Source organism: Lactuca virosa, chromosome 2 (assembly GCF_052849685.1).
Source record: "Lactuca virosa cultivar CGN04683 chromosome 2, Lactuca_virosa_CGN04683_v6, whole genome shotgun sequence".
Lineage (NCBI taxonomy): Eukaryota > Viridiplantae > Streptophyta > Magnoliopsida > Asterales > Asteraceae > Lactuca > Lactuca virosa.
Window position 1 is genome coordinate 250,462,283 of NC_136427.1, and position 22,219 is coordinate 250,484,501.

Below are 22,219 nucleotides of genomic sequence, written 5' to 3' on the forward strand. Positions count from 1 at the left end.
TTATCCAAACCTCTATGTCGTGGAGAAAATGAAGGATTGTTTGATAATTGATAGAGTCAATGTTGTTAATGTCCAAATTATACACTATCATTGGGAGTGGGCAAGAATGCTTATAAGAGGTCGTGAACGGGATCAACTCACTTCTAAGTGAATGAATTTTGATTTTCTGCTGGAAATGATGGATGAAATTGGGTGGAAGATGGTGAAAATAACTTTTCTGTTAAAGCTTTGAGGAGTTTAATTGCAAAACAATCCGACAATCAAATTTTTGATTCATTCATCCGGATCAAACGGATTCCCTTAAAAATCAATTGTTTTGTATGACGACTACTTAAATATAGAATTCCAACTTCTTTGAATCTTATCAAGAGAGGAATTAACATTGTTTCCTCCTTATGCACGTTCTGTCGGAGGATATTGATCATGTTTTTTCTCTCATGTCCGTCCTTTGCCCTAGTCTTATGGAATTGGTTGTTAAGATGGTCTTATCTCTTTACAAGGCTGGCCCTTTCTCGAGCTGAGCTTATTGAGATATTGATGTCAACCATGGGGACTAAAAATATTAAAAAATTACGCTTGTCTTTGACTTATACTTCGCTTTGGATGATTTGGAAGCGTGTAATGCGATTGTCTTCAAGAATAAAAGGAGAGCATCAATACTTAATATCCCTGGTTGATTGGCATGCTAGATTGTTTTTTGTAAGGGTTGTTTGCTTCTCTTGATATCCCTGGTTCTGTTTCGTCTGGCCTAATGCCTAATGCCTAATGCCTAATGCCTAGTAGTAGTAGCCAACCTGTGTTTGTGTGTGGGTGTATAAGTTCCGTTCCTGGCTGTATTACTACTTTAAAATTTTAGTCTTTATTATTTCACACAATCTTACTATTGAGCCCAACTGTAACATAAAACGTACATGTTGGTTTGGTAAATGACCATTTTGCCACATGAACAAACACTCTTTAATGCTAAAATAACTTCTATTTTCCTTCCACATGCTACTAGAGTATGAGTCAGTATTTATACAACAATACAGTAATTTTCATAACACACAATATATATCTACTAAATATTTCCATTTCTCTTTCATTTTCCTTAATCTTATACATCTCAAATATCTTATCACCCACAATAATCTTCCTTCTTTTCTCGTGTATTTCCTTTTAACGCCAAATTTCCATTTCACCACTTTTTATTTGCTTTATTTAACCAATATATATTGGTATCTTTACTCTTCAACAGGAGGATCAACCCAACGTCCATGCTCTTTAATTAGCTGGATCAACGCCTCTGTTGCATTCTCCATTGCAATTGCCCGTTTTACCACTGTCTGTAAACCAACCCAAACCAATCATTTATTTTTATTCTTTTAAATAAATAATTAAACACAATTCCATTTCCAAAAAAAAAAGTTACCTTTCCAACATAAAGATCAATCTTTCCAGGAGCACCACCAACATATCCAAAATCTGCATCCGCCATCTCCCCTGGTCCATTCACTATGCAACCCATTATCGCAATCTGCCCATATAATAATTATAATTATAAACTCCTCACTTCTATTATAATTCTTTAAAAATATCCATCAAAAAAAAAAAAAAAGGATTTTCTCATTTTTTTTTTTACCGAAACACCAGGCAAATGAGATGTTTTTTCTCTAATTTCTGCACTTATCACTTGAAGATCAAATAAAGTTCTACCACAAGACGGACACGACACATATTCCTGCATTTTAATTACCACATCAGCACACCAACAAATAATAATAATAATATATTTATTTATTTCAATCTGAAAATAAATTATTTCCAACCGTCTTAGTGTTGCGCATCCTACACCCTTGTAACAAGTTAAAAGACGTGTTCCTCAAAAACTCAAAGTCCTGATCAGGAGCTTCTAGTAAAATACCATCTCCAAGTCCATCAACTAAAAGAGCACCCGCATTCGCACCCGCACTAATTACCAAATCGTCCCTGCCATTCGTTTTGTACAAAACATTAAATTTCAAAACCTAAAAATATATATATAAAAGGCAACAAAAATGTTATAAATTAATTACCTGGGAATTCCCTTTGGAAATTGTATGTGGTGAAGAACAGGGAAATTCAGTGAGTTCTCTGAGAGATACTCAAATAGCCTATGAACATGAAGAAACCAAACCAAACCAAACCAAAATTATATATAACTTTTTATTTTCTCTTGTTTCTTATTGATTTATATTTATATTATACCTCCTAGCAGCATGTACTCTGCCAGTTTTTTCTTCAGTGTATGGAAGATCATGAAGAATCATTGTAGCATCGCTTGTCTTTAAAACTTCTAACTCTTCATAAGGCTCATCACCACGTACACTCACCACCAAACGTGTGCCTGAAACCAAAATCATTAACCAAAACTTCTAATTCATGTTGCTGCAGTAAAATTTATTAAAAAAAAAAAAAAATTACCTTCTTGTAAAAGTTTATGAGCTCCAGTTGATAACTCCTTCAGATTTACTAGAACCATGGCATTGGGTAGAGGCTTTGTCAATTGTTCTGACAAAGGAGTTATTACTCCCATACTTACATCGATCAATCTTTTAAGAGCTAGTCGCTGATTGATCATATATACAAAAACATACATAAATTTAAAAAATTATTTATATATTTATATATAACATCAAGAAAAAGGTAACTAACAGCATCTTTATCGTCTGCAGGTGGAAGTTCCCTCAACAAGATAGAATCTACAGTTGCAAGATCCTTAAATGGCATACCAAGAACAAGTTTTGTTGCTAATGATTTATAGAACAGTTCTGGTGTCTGGATACAAAAGGGAAATGCTACAAATTTTAATCATATATTTTTTTATATAAAAAAAAAGGTAATAACGAAGCTAAGAGAATTGAGTATAACCTTTAACTGATCAAGTGTAACAGACATGAGAACAGATCCATCACGATGGAGTGCACCTCTATAATCTACCTCTTCACCCTGTGTCACATATTCACTTTTTTTAAGAAAAATAAAGAACTAGTATGATAATAAAATATGAACATTTTGTGACAAACCTCCTTCTGCACAGGCAAATCACCAGTTCTCCTTTGAAAATCAAAATAACGTCTGTTCTTCTCTTCAAATGGTGCCTAAATATAATTTTAACAAAACTATAAGACTTGGAAATTGGAATATATGTATTTTATATTATGAAATAAAAGATTATGCAAATAAAAAACATACCACTCCTTGTTGAATTTGAGCTGCTTTCATACCAAGATTTGCCAATTTTCTACATGGATCTATTTCTTCCTCTGGTGGTTCTGTAAGGGAAACCCTAATGGTATCACCAAGCCCATCCTGTACACCAAAAAAAAAAAAAGTTTAAAAAATATAAAACAAGAATGTATGATTATTGGTAAAAGTTTTGTTAAAAAGAAAATGACCTGAAGAAGAGTCCCAATGCCAATTGCAGATTTCATACGTCCATCTTCACCCTCACCAGCTTCAGTAACTCCCAAATGCAAAGGATAATCCCACCCCTGAACATACATTTCAGCTACAAGAAGCCTATATGCTTGCACCATAATCACTGGGTTGCTTGCTTTCATTGAAAACACAAAGTTATGGTAGTCTAACTTCCTACAGATTCTTGCAAACTCAAATGCAGACTCAACCTGTCAAATTCTCAAATCCAAATTTCATAAGTCACAATTTCATAACCAAAATCAATCAATGGTATATGTTTTCTCACCATTCCTCTAGGAGAATCACCATAGTAGCTCATGATACGATCAGAAAGACTTCCATGGTTTGTTCCTATACGCATTGCCCTTCCATATTTCTTGCATTTCTCAACCAATGGAACAAAAACCTTCTCAATATGTTCAAGTTCTTGTTGATAATCTTCCTCTGTATACTCCAACTTCTCAAACTGAGCCCTTCGATCAGCTGCAAGAAATATCTTCACAAGATTAAACAATCTGAAATAAACTTTGATAAAAAGATATTGAAAAAATTACCAAAGTTTCCAGGGTTGACACGAATTTTATCAAAGCATTCAGCAACCCTGAGTGCAACTGAAGGAGCAAAATGAATGTCTGCCACTAGAGGTATGTTGTAACTGTAAATGGGAAGTCAATACATGAGTCAACATGTAGAGTTTTGAAAAGGTAGACAAGTATGTAGATTAGATAGACCTACTTCTTTTGGACAAGGGTATTTTTTATTTCAAAACATGCATCTGCCTCTCTTTTGCCTTGTACAGTTATGCGAACAATATCAGCTCCTCTATCAGCTATTTGCATCACCTGTATCAAGATATACTACTTAAAATCTAAATAACAGAAACGAAATTATTGAAGGTGAAAAAAGTAGAAGAAAAACCTGTTCCACAGTTGCAGCCACATCCTTAGTATCAGTTGTGGTCATTGTTTGAATTCTTATAGGGTGTTCACTACCAAGAGCAACATCTCCAACCATAACAGTGCAGGTTTTCCTCCTGATAGTTTTGTGAGTGGATTCACAATACTTCTGAACAGGAACTACAAGAAACAGTAAGAAACAACAAAATCAATGTCAGATACTTGATTTGAGGATATGTTAGTGCTAACATTACATATCATGGAGATGAATTGTATTTGTACCTAATAGAGGGCTCCCTTCAGAAGCAGGTCGGAGTTCTGCAATATCTGAACCAGGGTTTGAGTTTTTTATCACAGTTATCTTGGTTCTCTGAAACTTAACTCTCTTAAGGTCTGAAACTTTGACAAAATCTGAAGCTTTTGCAAACCCCAACCCATTGTCTCTGTTCTTTAAACTTGTAAAGGAAGCTGGAGCGAATCCAGTAGCCATGATCACAAACAAAAGTTCACAGCTTCTACAATCCTGAAACATAATTGACAGAAATCAATATAAGTTTTACATATTGAACTCGTACTAATTATACCACCTACATCTAATTGATCAAGTCAAAGCAATGGACAATTCATATGCAGTCCCTACTTTCCACCAACAAGAAAGACGACGCTTTTAACTTTTTAGATCAAACAGACAAATTCCAACTTTAGAACTGATTGGATTCTCATCTTTTTGGAAAAGTATATGACAATTACAAAAGGGATTATAATATATGACGTCAAGAGACACGTCATGTCTCTGATACAGGGAGCAGAGGAAGTAGTTAATTTATCTGGAACAAATTCTTCACAGAACTCGAAAACGGAAACCTAATTATATCTTTCTTCAAGCTTTTACCATTGATGCACAAAGAAAAGTAAGTCGATAACACAACAATTCATATTTCAACTTCTTAAAGCTCACCGGACTTCCATAAACTACATCAATTTCAAGCTAACCGTTCGATTAAATTCCATACGAACATTAAACCTCATGAACTTAAGCCTATGAACACGTACTTGTCGTCAATTTTGGACTAGATCTTATATCTTCTTACTACAGAAATGAATAAAATTCTTGGATAAACGAACAACTTTAGAACAGTACCGAACAAGATCAAGTGAGAATCAATGATACGCACCTTCTGCACGAGTATGAGCACCGAAATTGAAGCCGGAACAATTGATTTGGACTCGTGGAAGAATCGAGAGTGTGTTTATAACGGATGCAATGGCCTTCAGAAAAAATAGGTGGGATTGGATTAATGGATTAAATAAAGTCCATAGATGACAACAACACCATCTTCAATACAGACAAAGAGGCATCTAATGTTTTTATCGATTCATCGCCATACAAAATTCAGTGGTTAAATATGCAAACTTGCTTCTAATGTTTTTGCCATGCCCTTTTACTTCATATAAATTATATTCCAGCCCCTATGCTTGCTTTTTTTTTCCACTTCCCCATGTCAAAGGTAAATTAGATGGCATTCATAGTAACAAAATAAGAGGTCTTTTTGCTCAAATTAATAGTATCAGGCTATCAGCAAATAATCAGAAGCAAAATTAACAAATTTGTCAAATTAATATTACGGTTGATAATTCAAGGGGTAAAGTGTTACAGTTTGTTGATAATAGAAGGGGTAAATTGTAAATGATAGTTAAGGATCTATGTATTTGATTCATTGTTTGTTAAATGCCAAAACAAACCCCGCCATTTCAACGCCTAACTTGAGCGAGTTTAGTTCTCTTGGTGCAACACGTTCGGCAGGGAAGCATTTGAATATGCTATTTCCAATCATTAATTAGTTTAATTAAATAAATAGATTACTGTTGACAATCTTGCAATATGGGATCGATAAATCAACTTCTTAATAATACATAATATTATTGATTTGAATATAAAACGGTAATTTTAAACAAAATAGAAAAAAAATGTGAATCAAACTAAAAAAATAATGATTTGGCTAGTTGACAAAAAATGCAAACCAGCACTAAAAACTTAGCCAACATTACATTTTAATATGAACAACTAAAAATAATGATTTGGCTAGTTGACAAAAAATGCAAACCTAACTTTATATTTTAATATGAACAACATTACATTTTCAAAAATAATGGTATTTTTTTTTTAAAAAAAAAGCTTACAATATTATAGCCATTTTACATTTTATATGTAGGATGGTTTCTTAACTGTTGTCAAGACGAGTCAAAGTTGGTTAACATATTGCATGAAATAATCGTGATTTATATTCAAATTAATTTATTTGGTTATGAGTATTTATGGCAAAAGACAAGCAATAATATCATTCCACACAATACGAAGCCATCAGGGATACTCATTTGACCGTTGATTTTGACCCATCACCAGTTGTGAACCATTTTCTTGCAAATAAAGTTGAAAAAACAAACATATAAAGAAAAGAAAAGAAAAGGCATATGGACAATATAAGGAAGTAGAAATTGCATAGAGAATAACACGAGTTCACTTGTTTTTCTTAAATTAAAAAGAACGAAAAAGGGATAAGTAAATAAATTAAAAACATCCTGCCTTCTTCGTTCTTCAAAATGGTCTCAAAAAAGTTGGGACTGTTTGCCAAATTCTCAGACTTGATCAAGAAATATATCTATCTTGTTGTTCTTGTAGAAGTTTAGCAGATGACTTTGCATTCAAATACAAACCGTTTACTTCCTCCAAATCCGCCTGTTTCACCAATATTGTTACAAAATTACAACATTGAGATATCAAAAAAAAAAAAAAAAGGTACCTTGCAAATACCCTCACGCCCATTCATTTTTGCCACAACACTCCCAGGTGATAATAACTGAACAGCATGCCTGTAAAAGAGAACATTTTTTTTAATAAATATTGTGAGTTTTATAAATATAAGAAAATATATATATATATATATATATATATATATATATGAAATGATAAAAGGCAAACAAACCTTAAGGATGCTTGTTGTCCAATCTCACCAAGGTAAGCCAAACTTTCTTCATCTATTGACAACTCCTCCACTTGTGCCCTAATAGCCAATATCTATATCAAAAAGTCAACAACAAACACCTCAGTCAACATAGGTTATTTTTTCCTTATTTTCCACAACAAAAAAAAATGAAAATATTGATATAACCTGAATCATCTCAGCAGGACCATAGGTTTCTGTTCGTATAATCACCAATCTGTCTAAAAGGTCCACAGGTATCCCATGAGGACTTGACATATCAGTTCCCCTGTAAAACCAATATCCATGTCAAATGTCCTAAATACCCTTCAATCATTTAACAAACAAATAGGAGATAGATAGATAAGTTTACCTCACACTGCATATCCCTCTGTTGGTGGCAAAGATTACAATTGGAGACAACGAGCTTTCCAATGCACGATTCAAGTAAGAAAAACACTCCATATCCAACATATGCACCTATTAAAAAAAAGGTTAAATTAATCATAAAAAAAATTATAAACAAGTGAAGTCTCAAATAAAAAAAAGGTATAAAAAACACCTCATCAATGAATAAGACACCAGGGACAAGCTCTGCCACCCCTTCATCAATATAACGATTAACAACCTGCAATTAACAAACAACCTATTTGTGATTACTGTGTCATTCAAAGGTAGAGTTTATAAAAATAAAAAATATATATATTAAAACCTTATTGATTTCTTGTCGTAATTTGTCTGTAATTTCAGTTTTTCTAGGCTTCATCATTTGACCCATTAGTGACAATATATCTTGTCCACCTTGAGGACGCGCATTTGCAGCATCAAGATCATGAAGTGTTACATCCTGAACATTCAGAGCAATAAAATGTCATACATAATCATTTTTTTAAATAAATAAATAAATAAAGATTGTGGAAACAAACTACAAACCTGAACTATTTCTTTCTTTTTGTGAACTTCTCCTTTAGGAAGAGGAACATATTCTTCAGCCTCAAGATCATATTCTGTTGCAAATGCATCACTCCTGCCTACCCTTTTAACTGCACCACTATTTGCTTCTATATATATAACATCTCCAACAGCTACCTGTGTACTCCATACAACTAAAGATAAACAAATATCACAATACATATAATAATAATAAAAAGATAGCTACACTATACCTTTTCCTTGATCAAGGCATCATAAATGGTTGGGTCCAGCTTCAATTGCTTTGTTCCTTTAACAGTTTTTAATCCAATAATTACATGACTTATGGCTTTACCATATCCACCAGTCACACTTTCTATTTCCTCTGGAGATAGTTCAGTCACCTGAAACCATTTGTTCCCAAAAATATTACAAAAATTAAACTTTATAACCACATAAAGAAGCTATCAGGGTAAATGAAGTTTGTTGTTCTTACTTCTCCTTCATAAACCTCTTTATTTTCCTTGATACGTAAACCAATAGCCCTTCTGAAATTCTCCATCAAGACTTCAGTTTTCTTTACTTCTGATGAGTAGACTTCTGATCCAACCATTGGACAAAATGGGACCTAGACAAATATATATGTAGATTCTTAATCTTTTTTGTATATAATTGTGGATGATAGGGTGTAGATGTATGAATGACATACCTTAGTGCCAAGTTCTTGAGAGATACCAAGGGCAAGGGCAGTTTTACCAGTTCCAGGAGGTCCAGCAAACAGAAGTGCCCTTCCAGCCATCTTTTTTTGGCGGATCATATCAACTACAAGGCCACCAGCCTCTCTTGCTGCTGCTTGACCCACAAATCCAGCAGCCAAAGGGATTGCTTTTCCAGTAGCCTACACAAGTTAATTGGTATCAATATCGTAACTTGTATAGAATATAAGTGAATACAGATCCATCATATGTTGTCGAAGAACAAGAATTTGCAGCAAAAACTACGAAAATACAGTCTCATAAACTTGCAAAATAAAACCCAAAAAAACAAAGGAAGTTCTACACCCACTTCAATATTTTAGCCTCGAGCATAAGTTTGTAGTACGAAATTAATTGAACACTAAACCCAAACAGTAACTGATTTTTAGGGCATATAGCAAATTTAAGCTCATCGCGTTCGAAAAAGAAGAAAAGAAGTAGAAGAACTGGCAACACCAAAGATCGCAAACAACAAAGAAATCGGTTCCTCATACTTGCGAAAAATAATCTAGAGCATAAAACGATAGAGCGAAACCGTTCGATAAACCCTAAACCCTAATTAACTCAAAAATAGAGAAAGCCAGAATGGAAGAAAACCTCAAGCCCAAGGCCTTTGATATGAGTATGCGTGGCAATCCTCTGCTTCTTAGTAGTCGATTGCACTTCTTCTATCTTCATTGTTTTTCCGTATTCTCTAGTTGCGCAGAGCAGAGAGACGAGAGACGAGTTTTTTTGTTGTTTCCGTGACCAGAGAGGCAGTGAGGAGGAAGAGAAGCGACTGGCGAATTAATAGAAAGTTAGAAACCCTTTTCAGTTGTGGGCTGTAGCCTGTATTGCCGTTTTATGGAAATTGAAGTGCAAATTACAGAGTTTTGTTTTAAATTTTTACTAAGACATAAAACTCTGTTTATTAATAATATATTGATATTGAATTTTGGAAAGGAAAAAAAAATCCTATCGGTCATTAATACATTTTTAAAACACAACTTTTATTTAAGTCATTAGAATTTGATATTTCTTTTTTACATAGTTATTTTTCTTTAACGACCGAAAATAACTAAAACTAGCAAGAAGCTAGCAAAAAAGAAATTACAAATTCAAAGGAACAATACATAGAATTTTCAGCCATCATATCTGGGACAACCCGGAAACTTCAATCTTGTACACTTAGTCAATTCAATCAATATTCAACTTGCTTTGCTGATTTCTGGTGCTATTTAAGGGTTCATTTAAGTGTTTTAAGCTTGTATATAACCAAGGTTGAGTTTAGGAACGAGTCAGAGTGTTGAATAGTGAAAAAATCGGGCCATACACACCTCTTGGAGGAGTGTACGGCCGTACACCCACTCCCTGGCAGCACACACTCTTTTGGGCAGCACCTTTACCCCTATATAAAGGGTAGCCCCCCTTCCTTTCATTCCTTTAGCACCTTGGCAGCACACAACATCATTTCCCTCAAGTTTCTCCAACTTTGAACCTTCCAAAGCTTCAAGAACGTGAGTACTTCTTCCTCTAGCTTACAATCCATGAAAGACCACTCTATCCAAGCTCTATGTGTGCAAAAATAGACATGTTCTTTGTGTTGGAAGTGAATGCGGCCGCACACCCTCTTAGGGTGGTCGCACACCCTTAAAACACCCTCCAAAGTGAGAGTTTAACTTCCATATTCGATGTAGACATGCCCCTAGCCTTGTTGTACCTTGGATTGGCATTTTTGGACATCTTAGTGAGGGGTGTACGGCCGCACACGCCCTTGTGCGGCAGCACACTCCAAGTGTGCGGCAGCACACCCAAGTGTGCGACCACACACTCTTGTGTGCGACCATACACTCATCCTAGGACCCTTATCTTACACCACAATTGAGTATAGACCTTGAACACTTCGTGGATGTGAGTGTGGACCTTGAGAACACTACAAAGACACCTCATTTCATGAGTGTACGGCCGCACACCCTTTGGGTCGCACACTCATGGCCGCACACACACACTCTAGGTGGCCATACACCCCCTACACTCCATCCTACAAGGTCCTATCACTTGGTGCAAATAGTTTCAAGTCCCTAGAGTGGTTTTCCATCACATATAGTGGTGAAATACCTTCATTTGACTCGTTTATGTGTCATTACATGTTATTAGGATCGAATCGTGTTCAAAGCTTCACTTGAACACCCGGCTCTTCGTATCGATCCTTCAATCAAACCACTTACCCGAGGTGAGTTCATACCCCTATTTTCTCCGTGTTTTTTTAATGTTTTCAAGGGGAGGATACAAGCTAAACATAAATGCTTTCAAAACTCATGCAATTCTCATACTTTAACCCCTTTTGTACTATGTTGAGCATAAGGGTCGTTTTCACTAAAATTGCATAGTTTTCCGGATTCGCTATTCACTACATTATACATGCAAACTATTATCGGTATAGTTTGGGATTTTCTAAATAGGACAAGTACAAGAATTTTCACTACTAAACATATGCACTAAGACATGGATAGTTTACAGTTTACATCACTACGTTATCACTATAAATATCACTATACACGGTATACATACAGATTTTCACTATGGTAGAACGCTATGACACTACATGTAAACTAGATTGTACGATACTGTGAGGCGCTACTTCACTACTGTACCCTTAGGTGTACAGGGATAAATCCTATCATAGTATAACCAGAGTCTCCTGGAGGGAGAGCGTGAGATTTGTGAATAGATCTATTCGGGACTGACAATCCCACACCCGAACTGCTAGCTACAGTTAGGCAGGCATGCCTAGGGTGACAAATGTCATTTAACGCGACGCCTGAAGAACGTTGGAAAGGTCTCTAGTCATATCAAGCATGGTTATACGACTCACATTATGTATAATTCACTTTTAGTTTACAATCTGACACTCTTCAACGGTTTTATTTATACTAAATAGAACTAATACACACTACGTATAATGGCTAAAGCCAGGGTTTTCAAACAGAACCGATTATGCAAACAAAGTACCTATACTTCATGATTAGCTTTAGCTAGTCACGTGAAGTAGTATTTTCGTATATCACTACGGTTTTCACTAACGAACATTCATGGTTTATACGGAATCGATAACACTACGTTTCCACTAAAGAAAATATCGATTTTTCTTGAAACTATACAAACATTTCAGCTAGCTCATTAACAAAGTTTTCATTTCAAAACAACTACTTATGAACTCACCAGCTTTATGCTGATATATTTTAAAACTGCTTGTATTCTCAGGAAATCAGTAGACAGGTACTTGCTGGATTTTTGAGAAGTTGGAGCAATAAGAGTCTTATGTTTATATTTTATATATACTCTCTGATGTAATTCAAACAAGTTTCAAACTGATGTAAACATTTCATATATGTATACACTGTGATGGTTGTGTTGCTATGGTTGCTATTATACATTGGTTGTGATGCTATACATAACGTCCTCCGCCCCGGAACGTTTCCGCCATCGGTTTCGGGGTGTGACAGATTGGTATCAGAGCTCTTGTTTATAGCGAACTAGTATACCGAACCTTACGTGGTATACAACTATAAACACTAAAGGGGCCTAAGTGTTGTACACTAAAAGTATACTTTCAAAAATATAAGTATTTTTATAAAAAGTATACGAGCATGCATACATAACAAAATTCGTGTCATTAATAGAACAACACAAAAAGTATTTGAATGTTGGGGCACTGCGGTTTAACCTGGGCAATTATGTAATCATGTTTCGGGAGAATATAGTCTGATCAACTATATTCAGTCAAAACATGACCAACATGTGCTTGGGAGTAACGGTGGTGCTACAGCAGGTCTAAAACTTACCAAAAACAGTCAACATAAAATACTATAGGAGTATTTTGCTAGAGCCAAATTCAGTGAGGAAATTCATTCTTAGTGTTGTTGCCTATTTGTTTCATAGCGATAACTTAGTTACATTAGTAACCTTTCTTGCTTATCGCTTGGTAGAACACTTATTTATCAGGATAAGATATATTTTGTTTCATATATCTTGAGGACTTACCATCCTCTTCTTCCTGATTGTTTCTAGAACAAAATGCCTCCCCGACCAAGACCCATCAGAAGTAACGACACCACTCCGCCACCACCACCACCCCCTCAGTTCGACCCCGTCATGTTTCAGGCCGCAGTTACAGCCGCTGTAACTGCAGCAATGGCTCAAGTGAACTCAGGTGGGGCCGGAGGTGGGACCAACCCTCAAAGGCAAGACGGAACCCAGGGACAACAAAAGGAGTGTTCCTACAAGGACTTCATGATTGCAAAGCCCAAGTCTTTCGACGGAAACAGAGGAGTCATCGCTTTGACTCGATGGTTCGAAAAGATCGAATCCATCTTCGAAATTTGCACCTGTTCCGAAGCAAACAAGGTGAAGTTCGCCGCCTGCACCTTCACTGACAGAGCCTTGACCTGGTGGAATGGTCGAGTCAAAACCCTAACCCTGTCAGTGGCTGATGTCATGGGTTGGGAAAGACTGAAGGAACTCATGCTTGCGGAATACTGCCTGAGGGGCGAAGTGCAAAAGTTGGAGCATGAACTCTGGAACTTGAAGATGAAGGGTTCTGACATTGCCACCTACACTGCTAGGTTCTGTGATTTAGCACTCCTCTGTCCGGGAATGGTCACCCCGGAAAGCAAGAAAATCGAGAGGTACATATGGGGACTGACACAACCAACCAAAGGCAATGTCTTGGCTGCTAGACCCACTACATTTGAGAGCGCCAAGGATCTGGCGCAGGTGCTGATCGATAATGGGATCAATCTGGATGAGGTGGCAGCTGTTTCCGAGCCACAGAAGGAAAGTGGTGGGAAGAAGAAGAAATCATGGAATAAGCGGAAGGGTCAGTCTTCGCAGGAGCCCTCCAAGAAACAACAAACAGTGGCAGTTCATGCTGTTACTGCTCCTGCTGCTGCCCCAGCTACTGTTCCGACCACCCAAGCTCCTACCGGTGTTTATGCTGGGAAACTACCTTTGTGCAACAAGTGTAACTTCCATCATCACGGACCCTGCCGTGAGTTGAGTTGCAACAGCTGTGGGAAGAAGGGTCACACAGCTCGATACTGCAAGGTGCCAGCCCAACCAACCAACCAGGATGCGGGAGCAGGTGCTGGTCAAGCTTGTTATGGATGTGGACAGGTTGGGCATTTCAGGAGAAACTGCCCCAAGGCAACAACTGGTGGCAATACAAGAAGAGTTTTGGCGATGGGCCAGAATGAATCAGTCGTTGATCCTACCGTTGTTACGGGTACGTTCCTCCTTGACAACTCTTATGCATGCATTCTTTTCGATTCTGGTGCGGAGAGGAGTTTTGTTAGTCATGCATTCAAGCATCTAATCAAATGTAAATCCCAACCTTTAACCGAAAAGTTCACCGTCGAAATGGCTAACGGAAAGAAAGAGAGCGCTAACGACATATTCATAGGCTGTACTCTTACCCTAGACAATCACTCCTTTCCCATCGATCTTATGTCGGTATCCATCAAGAGCTTTGATGTCATCATCGGCATGGATTGGTTGAGCTCCAATCGTGCTGATATTCTTTGTTACGAGAAAGTTATCCGTCTCAATCTTCCTTCTGGGGAAACTCTCATGATTTACGGAGATAAGCTTAGCTCGAACCTTCGTATCATCTCGTGCATCAAAGCTCAAAAGTATCTACGGAAGGAATGCCATGCATTCCTAGCTCACGTCGTTGACGGGACGCAAAAAGTTAAAGACATCGAGAGCCTTCCCGAAGTCTGCAACTTTCCTGATGTCTTCCCCGAAGACCTCCCAGGAATCCCTCCCGAGCGTCAAGTCGAGTTTCGTATCGATCTAATCCCCGGAGCTACTCCCGTAGCCAAGTCTCCTTATCGTTTAGCGCCGGCAGAAATGCAAGAATTATCCAGCCAACTCAATGAGCTGATCAGCAAGGGGTTCATAAGGCCGAGTTCCTCACCCTGGGGAGCTCCGATCTTATTCATGAAAAAGAAAGATGGATCCTTTCGGATGTGTATTGATTATCGAGAACTGAACAAGCTGACGGTCAAGAACCGCTATCCTTTACCCAGGATCGACGATCTTTTCGACCAACTTCAGGGAGCCAGTTACTTTTCAAAGATAGATCTAAGATCAGGGTACCATCAGTTGCGAGTTCACGAGAATGATGTGCCCAAGACAGCATTCCAAACTCGCTATGGACACTACGAGTTTGTAGTGATGCCCTTTGGTCTAACCAACGCACCGGCGGTCTTCATGGACCTGATGAATCGGGTGTGCCGCCCTTTCCTAGACAAGTTCGTGATCGTGTTCATCGATGATATACTCGTCTATTCGCGAAGTGAGGAAGATCATAAACAGCACTTGAGGCAGGTGTTGGAAACATTAAGGGCAGAAAAGCTATACGCGAAATTTTCAAAGTGTGAGTTCTGGATCAGGAAGGTAAATTTCCTCGGTCACGTGATCAGCAAGAAAGGAATACACGTGGACCCTTCCAAGATTAAAGCGATTGAAAATTGGTCTGCACCAAAGACACCCACAGAAATCCGACAATTCTTGGGTCTTGCAGGCTATTATCGTAGGTTCATCCAGAACTTCTCCAGAATCGCTAAGCCTTTAACTACCCTGACACATAAAGGTGTAACCTTTAGTTGGGGAGCCAAGCAAGACACTGCATTTCAAACATTGAAGCAGGCCCTGTGCAGCGCACCTATCTTGTCCTTGCCCGAAGGGACGGAAGACTCCGTGGTCTATTGTGATGCATCCAATCAGGGCCTAGGCTGTGTGCTCATGCAGCGAGGAAAGGTCATCGCCTATGCCTCGAGGCAGTTGAAAACACACAAGGTCAATTACACAACTCACGACCTAGAGTTGGGAGCAGTGGTCTTTGCATTGAAAATCTGGAGACACTATCTCTATGGAACCAAGTGCACAATCTTCACCGACCATAAGAGCCTGCAACACATCTTTGATCAGAAGGAGTTAAACATGAGACAGCGACGATGGGTAGAGCTACTCAGTGACTACGAGTGCGAAATTCGCTACCATCCCGGCAAGGCCAATGTGGTAGCAGATGCCCTCAGCCGAAAGGAGCATTCAGGGCGTAAGGTGAAGGCACTAACAATGACCATCCATTCCCATCTGTTCGCGCAAATCAGAGAGGCTCAGCTGGAAGCTTTAAAACCAGAGAACATGACAGATGAAGCTTTGCGGGGAATGGACAAGAACTTGGAGGTCAAGGGAGACGGAGTGTACTCCTTCATGAACCGGATCTGGACCCCAAAGTTCGGCGGGTACAGAGAGGTTGTTATGAATGAGGCTCACAAGACAAAATACTCCGTTCACCCAGGGTCGGATAAGATGTACTTGGATCTCAAGCAGCTCTATTGGTGGCCAAACATGAAAGCAGAAATTGCAACCTTTGTGGGCAAGTGCTTGACTTGCGCCAATGTGAAGGTGGAGTATCAGAAGCCCTCAGGTTTACTTCAGCAGCCAGAAATACCTGAGTGGAAGTGGGAAACGATAACAATGGATTTCATCACTAAATTACCTAGATCCCCGAGTGGGAACGACGCCATCTGGGTAATTGTCGATCGATTGACAAAATCCGCCCACTTCCTGCCAATCAAAGAAAACTTCGAAATGGAGAGACTCACACAAATCTACATTCGAGAGATAGTTCGCCTTCACGGGGTACCTGTATCCATTATCTCCGACCGAGATAGCAAGTTCACCTCAAGATTTTGGCAATCGCTTCAGAAGGCACTTGGAACTAAATTGGATATGAGCACGGCTTATCATCCGCAGACTGATGGACAGAGTGAGAGAACAATTCAGACATTGGAAGATATGTTGAGAGCCTGCGTCATCGACTTCGGCGCGTCATGGGACACTCATCTTCCTTTGGTCGAATTTTCCTACAACAATAGCTACCATACCAGCATCAAGGCTGCGCCGTTTGAAGCCCTCTATGGCCGCAAGTGCAGATCCCCTCTGTGCTGGGCTGAAGTGGGTGAGACGCAACTAGTCAAGGGTCAAGTCCCCGACAACACTCTCACTGGTCCTGAGATTATCCAAGAGACGACTGAAAAGATCCTGCAAATCCGAGAGCGACTGAAAGCCTCACGAGATAGACAAAAGAGCTACGCCGATACACGACAAAAACCCTTGGAATTCCAGGTCGGTGACCACGTTCTTCAGAAGGTCTCGCCTTGGAAAGGCATGATACGTTTCAGAAAGCGTGGAAAGCTAAACCCAAGGTACATTGTACCATTTGAGATCCTTCCTAGGATCGGTCCCGTAGCATACAAACTCCAGTTACCGCGAGAGCTCAACAACATTCATCCTGTCTTCCACGTGTCAAACCTAAAGAAGTGTCTGTCCGAATAGACACTTGTGATTCCTCTCGACGAGATCAAATTGGACGAAGGTCTACACTTCGTGGAAGAACCTATCAAAATCATGGATCGGGAAGTCAAGCGTACGAAACAGAGTCGCATCCCGATAGTGAAGGTCCACTGGAATGCCAAGCGGGGTCCTGAATTCACTTGGGAGTGCGAGGATTCAATGAAGCAAAAGTATCCTCATCTCTTTCCAAGTTCATGATTTGTACTCTATTTTTGAATTTCGGGACGAAATTCCCTCTAACGGGGGGATGATGTGACAATCCGGAAACTTCAATCTTGTACACTTAGTCAATTCAATCAATATTCAACTTGTTTTGCTGATTTCTGGTGCTATTTAAGGGTTCATTTAAGTGTTCTAAGCTTGTATATAACCAAGGTTGAGTTTAGGAATGAGTCAGAGTGTTGAATAGTGAGAAAATCGGGCCATACACGCCTCTTGGAGGAGTGTACGGCCGTACACATGGGTGTGCGGCCGCACACCCACTCCCTGGCAGCACACACTCTTTTGGGCAGCACCTTTATGTTGGATTAATGTCTAAGTCCATAACTAAAATTGGTATGTACTTGACCCGACTTGGCATGGTCCATTTGGGTTGCACTTCACCGGCACAATTTATATGGATAGTCTTTTGAGAATAGTATATTTATGATTTATATTATTATATTATAAGTTCTAATATATTATATGGAATCATATTATTTAATTAGTATTGATCAAGAATTAATTAAGTGATCAAAAAGAACTAATTAAATATGGACTCTTATATATATGGAATGGGCCAAGTTCATTTAGGTTGGGCTAAGCTTTCATGGATGGTCCATGGAGCTTTTAACCCATGGATCCTATGTAAATGAAAGGTCATGGGTATTAGGGTTTACATGGATGTAACCCTAATCCTCCATAATATATAAAGGGGTCATTGGCTCACAAAATTGGCACAAGTGTGTGAAAATAAGGGTGGGCCGATTTTAGTGTGCATACATATTCTCTCATGTTCTTCCAAGGTGTTTTGGTGATTTGTGATTCCATTTGAGGCTTCCACACTATTGGGGCTAAGCTCTTAAAGCTTGAAGACATCAAGCTACATCAAAAGGTATGTCATCTAACTAGAACTTTGTAGTATAGGTGCTTCATAATATGCTAGTTAGGATGAAACCTTGGAATAGTTAATATTTGCATGTATAATAGAGAAAACATAGATCCAAGGTTTATAGGGTTGCATGTACACCATAGGAGTGTTAGAATGCTCAAAACCCAACAGTGGTATCAGAGCCATGGGTTGTTTTCTGTTATATTGATGCAAATGTTTTATTTTCAAAGTTGAAAAAAAAAACATGACGTTTGTCAAATTTTAAGATAATTACTTGTTTTTGTGAAAAACTAATTATTTGTAAAATTTGAATCATTTGCTATATGAGTTGAATTAGGTCAAATTTAGTAAAAGATAAAATGATATGATTATTTTATTAGTTTTAAAAGTTTGATCTAAAGAGTTTTTTGAAACCTCCATAAGTTATGGATATGAAAAGGTTTTTAAAAAAAATTGATTCAAAGTTTTTTATGGAGTTACAAAACTTGGTCTTAATGTTTTAAAGAATTTCATAATTTGTTCTTAAGTTATGGATCATGAAAAGTTTCATCATAAAACAAGTATTTAACTCCATAAGTTATGGAATCCAAAAGTTTTCAAGAGTTACAAAACTTGCCCTCAAGTTTTGGAATTTGGAAAAAGTTTTTTTATGATAAAAAAAAAGAATTGAATTCTAAAACTCTTGGGTTCATAACTTAAACAATTAATTAAATGGTTTTAATTTTGAATTTAATAATTGGAATTATGATGTTTTTAGTGAATAATTCAATTAACTCTTATGGACTTTATTAATAGATAATTAAAGTGTTTAATTAAAAGAGAATTAATAATTCCATAATGACATGGTTTAAATTTAATTAAATTAAGAGTATAGTTTAATTAATAGATTAAACCACCAAGTATTTTAAATGTCTAAAATACACCCTTATACTATTATAATATTAAAAGTTTAATATATTATATGTATAAGAGCAAGTCGTCTTACCATTAGTAGGCCTCATTCACGAAGTCGGTTTATAAGGGGGGTATAAGGTTACTGCCTATAAAATGGCAGTTTAATGGGTGTCCACTCTCACTCACCGCTTCCTTGACCGGTGGAGGGTCGTTAGCCGAACAGGTAGGACAATGACTATAATTCTCCCTTTATTATAAGTATAATGATAAATACTAAGTAACTAAACACTTATAAATTCCCAATCTTAGTTACTTAGGAAAATGTGAATAATGTGCTAATCCATGAAATTACACTTTGCACTTTGTTTAAGCTGTTAGTGGAGCGTGTGTGGTTAACCGGCACACTAACCTGGACTTAACAAGGTAGGCAAAGGGTAACTTATTGGTTATCATAGTATCGTTGGAGCGTGTGTGGTTAACCGGCACATCGATTGAGGGGTAAATATTAAGGGTACCAAGTATATTTGCATGGTTACTTCACACCTTGTTTTGTGATCCTCTGCATCCCAGTCACAAAACCTGAAGGGCACACTCGAGATTGAAACATGCCATTGAAAAGTTCAATGAATCTCAAAAGAATCTAGGAGTTTCAAAACCAATTAAAACCTAATAATACATTTCGTTTATCTTGGTGGAAATTGGTGAATCGTCATTCACCTACCTTCAAATATTTTATAGCTTGGATTACGGCATCCCTCTTCCAAGTTATAAAATAGTTTGTTGGGTCCTAGCCTTAATATATCATATTGGGTGTTATATTAAGGACTTAAATCAACTTTACGTGAATTTCTCCCATTGTTGATGTCTGGTTTAGACAACAATGATCTTCCCAAACCAAGCTTTCCTAATGAATATGACTTCCCGAGTTTGGCTCATGGAAGTCATACTTCTCTTCCTCCACCTCCTCCAATTATTCTTCCTAACCCACAAGTTCAAGGTCACTCAAGCCCTAATGGCAAGCAAGGTCTATGTGTGATCACATCTTAGAGATGAAGTCACATATTGACAAGCCGGGAGAGTTGGGTGTCAAAGTCTTGAGAAAGTTGGATGTTCAATCACTTTCTAAGTCACATAGTGAGTTCCTTTGGGACTACTATGAAACAGACTATGACATGAACCTTAATGATCATATCTATTTGCTTGGTGCTGCTGAATCAGCAATGATTTGGAACGATAGTAAAGCAAATTTGATTTATAGATCAACTTCCCAAAAACTTTATGGACAGTGACAATGGTGACACTGGAAATCCAGAAAAAGCATTCTCTTCCCAATGGAAAGGGATTGACCATAGTCAACCCGGTTGACCAAATGGTAAAGAGAAAGGCTAAGTCTGAGATAGTCCCATTACCAAAGGGTCCATATGTTTATTTTGCCAAAGGAAGGGGCGTTGATTGCAAAGATGCCAAATTTACCTAAGGATGTTAAAGTCAATAAGTTTGACTCTACATCAGGTAGAGCCCATTATCTAACTCTGTTAAGTTCTATTCTGAGATCCTCATTACATGATGTGACTGGGTCACATGTTGATGTTTTAAGAATCAAAGAATAGAGAGAAATCTTAAAGGAAGTATATGCTGATTCTGATCGCGAAGGTGGATTTCGATCGCATCAGAATTTTGAGCAGTTGCTTAAGAAGTTATGATATATTGCTAAGGAATAGATAACAACAATTTTCCATGTGGATTGTAAGGATAAGTTTTTCCGCAAAGTTTTAAAATAAAAGAAAATTGTTTAATTTTATTTATTTGAAGTATCCTTACAATGACATTTGTGGAAAATTGTTGCTTATATGATTCCACTGACAGCAATATTGGAAAATGGATTTGATTCTTTCATTTGTGGTAGTGTTTAAATTTACCAAATCAGGAAAGTTCCTCATCACCCAAGTTTCAGTTGGACCGAAACTTGGAATCATGCAAGTTGAATAGTATGATGAATGAGAACTTTCAAGCATTGGAAAATCAAGACTAATTACTTGTTCACATGGATGTGTGAGTCAAGTGAAGGACTAAAGGGATCAAGTACACATTCTTGTGCACTGGTCATGTCCACCACAAAGCTCGTTAAGACTATTTGATTTACTAAAGTTTAGTAAATATGGTTATACTTACAGGTTTAAGTATAATTCTGAAACATTGGAAAAGTCTCAATGTATGGCAGAACGAATGGGAAGAATCAAATTAGGCAGAAAGATAAAAGTTTCTCAAATCTGAAAAGATGGGAGAGTACTTTAGTATCATGTTTGTGATCATCTTAATGATTTAGAAATCATATCACAATTAGTCCTCTAAAGGTCATCTTAGTGCATTCTTATGACTAAGAAGAGAAGTCATGAATTGTTGAAATGGTTAAATCAAGAAGATGAGTCATACTTCGTTTCAAAACAAGTCTTAGAGTCATACTCCAAGATTATAAGTTGAGTGACATATCTTAAAGAAAGGTTTATAACACTTGTCAAATGTAAGAGTAAAAGTGTCCTACTCTTGTACATTTGAAGTTGGTAAGTTGTGATGTTTTGGATTAAACAAAGACCAACTAAGGCCAATTGTGTGAAGTGTTTGTCTTGATAAAGAATCTGCACTATCTCTTGAATATTTGGCAAGATAGTCTTATATGTCAAGAGGATAGTTGGAGTCTTAAAGATCCTAAAAAGAATTTCAAGAACTAATCAAGAACAAAACCTGAGGTTCTTCACTAGCACACGACTTGAGGTTTATAACCTATCGTGTTGACATATTCTGTGCCCATTCAAGTTAAAGTTGGCTTTGCATAGGAGTTCTGAAAGTTCT

At 37.5% G+C, this 22,219-nt stretch overlaps 2 protein-coding genes across 2 annotated transcripts; both read right to left on the reverse strand.

Annotated features, from left to right (window-relative positions):
• Nucleotides 1-956: 956 nt before the first annotated feature.
• On the reverse strand, nt 957-5,718 carry HDS (4-hydroxy-3-methylbut-2-enyl diphosphate synthase). The gene is made up of 18 exons (XM_079080061.1): nt 5,510-5,718; nt 4,617-4,857; nt 4,357-4,514; nt 4,174-4,280; nt 3,993-4,093; nt 3,725-3,921; nt 3,417-3,647; nt 3,214-3,330; nt 3,045-3,119; nt 2,890-2,967; nt 2,674-2,796; nt 2,443-2,587; nt 2,227-2,365; nt 2,055-2,132; nt 1,809-1,968; nt 1,622-1,720; nt 1,412-1,516; nt 957-1,325 (listed from the first exon to the last, which is right to left on the reverse strand). The coding sequence occupies exons 2-18, from the start codon at nt 4,822-4,824 to the stop codon at nt 1,224-1,226; spliced, it is 2,223 nt and encodes a 740-aa protein (XP_078936187.1). The 5' UTR covers nt 4,825-4,857; nt 5,510-5,718; the 3' UTR covers nt 957-1,223.
• Nucleotides 5,719-6,807: 1,089 nt separating this feature from the next.
• RIN1 (P-loop containing nucleoside triphosphate hydrolases superfamily protein) lies at nt 6,808-9,795 on the reverse strand. The gene is made up of 12 exons (XM_079080062.1): nt 9,580-9,795; nt 8,937-9,125; nt 8,724-8,855; nt 8,482-8,631; nt 8,249-8,404; nt 8,028-8,162; nt 7,878-7,943; nt 7,689-7,795; nt 7,505-7,604; nt 7,319-7,410; nt 7,136-7,205; nt 6,808-7,071 (listed from the first exon to the last, which is right to left on the reverse strand). The coding sequence occupies exons 1-12, from the start codon at nt 9,658-9,660 to the stop codon at nt 6,982-6,984; spliced, it is 1,368 nt and encodes a 455-aa protein (XP_078936188.1). The 5' UTR covers nt 9,661-9,795; the 3' UTR covers nt 6,808-6,981.
• Nucleotides 9,796-22,219: the final 12,424 nt, after the last annotated feature.